Genomic DNA, 2,730 nt, shown 5'->3' on the forward strand with positions numbered 1-2,730 from the left:
TTGCTTTGTCGCCCAGGCTGGAGTATAGTGGCGTGATCTTGGCTCACTGCAACCTCTGCCTCCCGGGTTCAAGCGATTCTCCTGCCTCAGCCTCCCCAGTAGCTGGGATTAACAGGCACATGTCACCATGCCCAGCTAATCTTGTATTTTTAGTAGAGATGGGGGGTTTCACCATGTTGGCCAGGCTGGTCTTGAACTCCTGACCTCAAGTGATCCGCCTGCCTCGGCCTCCCAAAGTGCTAGGATTACAGGTGTGAGCCACCACACGGGGCCTCGAGGGATATTGTTGATGTCCTTTCCCCATTACACACCTCTCTTCCCTTAGCTTCCTTGTCACCTGCCCACTCCCAGCTGTCCCCACTCTGCTCTCACTGTGTCCCCTTGCTGTCCCTGGTGGCACTGGCCACCTTGCAGCTGCTGCACCTGGAGTTAGGGAAGCAGTGCGGAGGTGAGCAGGTAGTGGGGAATGATGTCATTCTCAGATCACTCTTTCTGGCTTTCATCCTGTCCCTCCGTGACCTGTTCTTCAACCATTATGCAAATGCTTAATGGCCACCTACCCTCGCAGGTGCTAGGCGCCGTTTTAAGTGCAGTGACCCAGCAATGAAGGAGACAGGCGGGCATCAGGGTTATCCCAGAGCCAGCTAGGAATTCCCCATGCAGCAGCAGAGACAATGTCCGAGGCCGTAGAGGACCTGAACAAGGGAAGCACAAGTCCAGCCTGGCTGGACTTTTGGGAACAAGGCCACTTGGTCTCATCCAAACACAAATAAAACTGTTTTGTGAGTCCCCTGACCCCATCTACTTTTCACAGAGCTTGCTGACGGCTGGGAAAGAGTTGGTTGGGAAGGAGGTGGCTGACAGCGGGTGGTTAGGAAGGAGGTGGCTGGGCAGGGGTGGCTGGGTAAAGGTGGCTGGGCAGGGGTGGCCGGGAAGGGGGTGGCTGGGAAGGAGGTGGCTGGGAAGGGTGTCTCTTTCTGCTCACCTGACGGCTCCTGGTTGTGCTTTCTTCCCAGGTGTATGAGCTCAGTGGAGAGCACCACGACGAAGAGTGGTCAGTGAAGACTTACCAGGAAGTAGCTCAGAAGTTTGTGGAAACTCACCCTGAGTTTATTGGAATCAAAATCATTTATTCAGATGACAGGTAAGAGAGAGTATTGCTGAAGAGCTCGGGTTCGGAGACTGGGATGCAGGCAGAGCTGCTGGACTGGGAAGGGAGGGGTGAGAAGTGGGGCTGGGAGGCCAGGAGAGGCCCAGTGCTGGTGCCAAGGAGCTGCGCTGTGCCTCTGTGTGTGAGCACAGTAGTAGGGAAGTGCGGTGACCCAGCAATGAATTGCTCCCTGAAGCCACTTCTAGTTCGGGTCTTCACCCCCAAACTGAAATGAAGAATGTGTGAATTTCCCAGATAATTCTCGGCTGTGACCCCACATTGGCCTGATGACTCAGTTATGAGCATAATGGTTTCGCATGAACGTTTGGATAATCGGCCCATTTTTTGGTTTCAATTCGCCTCTGGGTTCTGTGTGTGGTTGCATGTGAATCCTTGATCAGGGAGATGCCCTGAGGGCACTGGCTCAGGTCTGCATGTGGGGACCTCCAGTAGTGCCGTGTGCGTGGCCTGGCACGTGGGTGAAAGACCCACTCTTTTTCCCAAGGAAGCACAGAAAGCTTTGCAGCTTAATTGTCCTTCCGACTTTACCAGACAAGACCCCTTCCCTCAATTTCAAGAGCAGCCAGTCTAAGGCTGGGACCTGTCCATGGTCTCAGCTGCAAGGGCAGCAGCCAGTGGGATCACTCAGAGTCAGGCACGGGGTGGGCACCGGAGGGATCCGGCAGCGGCTCCATCTGCCTAGCCCACCACGAGCCTGGGCTCTGGAGGGCATTGACTCCCCAGGAGCCTCCTCCTGTGCCCAGTCTTCCTGAGTGCCCCCTCCTTCCATGGGGCCTGGGGCCTGGAGGAGCTGAGCTCTGGCTTTGTGCCGGTCCCCCTAGGAGGGATTGTGCCCGTCCCCCTAGGAGGGAGCTTGCAGGATGGGCCCACGTTCTGCTCAGAGGCTCCCTGGTGCCAGGTGTCCCTTCCCAGGGCCAGTGGCAGGAGGGTGTGAGGGCTGAGCTGAGTGTATCAATGTCCCCAGGTTCACCTAGACTCCGGGGAGAGGCCATGGAGGGGCGGGCCAGGAAGTCTTTGTCCCCACAGAGCGGAGGATTGGAACGGGAGAGCCAGCTAGTGGCAGGGCAAAGACCTTGAGCCCGTTGTGGGCTTGCGCCAGAGCCTGTGTTCTGGGGGTTTCGTTGTCATGCTGCCTGCCTTGCCCCTGTAGGGTTCTGCAGTGCCCAGAGTCTTGCTGACTTAATCAGCAAGAGGCCAGATGGTTACTGGGTCCAGCCGACCCATCAGGGACTTGGGTGACCTGTGGCCCTTTGCAGGCGTCCAGTGGACAGACAGCTGCCCCTGAACTGCATCCATGTCTGAGTCCCCGACAGAGATGCGGGGAGAGTCGGGAACGAGGCCACTTGGCCTCCTCTAAATGCAGACAAATGAAACTGTTCCTGTGGGTCCTCTGACCCCACCTACTTTTCAGAGACTACAGGTGCCCCCAGAGCCAGAAAGGATCTCTGAATAAGAATGGATTTGGGCTGGCCGGGCGCGGTGGCTCAAGCCTGTAATCCCAGCACTTTGGGAGGCCGAGACGGGTGGATCACGAGGTCAGGAGATCGAGACCATCCTGG

General features: G+C 57.0%; 1 protein-coding gene across 1 annotated transcript in view; it reads left to right on the forward strand.

Moving 5' to 3' along the window:
* CECR1 (cat eye syndrome chromosome region, candidate 1) overlaps nucleotides 1–2,730 on the forward strand; it is a 58,442-nt gene that overhangs the window by 37,537 nt on the left and 18,175 nt on the right. Inside the window, exons 5-6 of the mRNA XM_011984647.1 lie at nucleotides 1,017–1,144; nucleotides 1,993–2,069. Of these exons, the coding sequence (XP_011840037.1) occupies nucleotides 1,017–1,144; nucleotides 1,993–2,069 (205 nt within the window). The remainder of the gene's footprint in view (nucleotides 1–1,016; nucleotides 1,145–1,992; nucleotides 2,070–2,730) is intronic.

This window comes from Mandrillus leucophaeus, unplaced genomic scaffold, assembly GCF_000951045.1.
Source record: "Mandrillus leucophaeus isolate KB7577 unplaced genomic scaffold, Mleu.le_1.0 Scaffold270, whole genome shotgun sequence".
Classification (NCBI taxonomy): Eukaryota; Metazoa; Chordata; class Mammalia; order Primates; family Cercopithecidae; genus Mandrillus; species Mandrillus leucophaeus.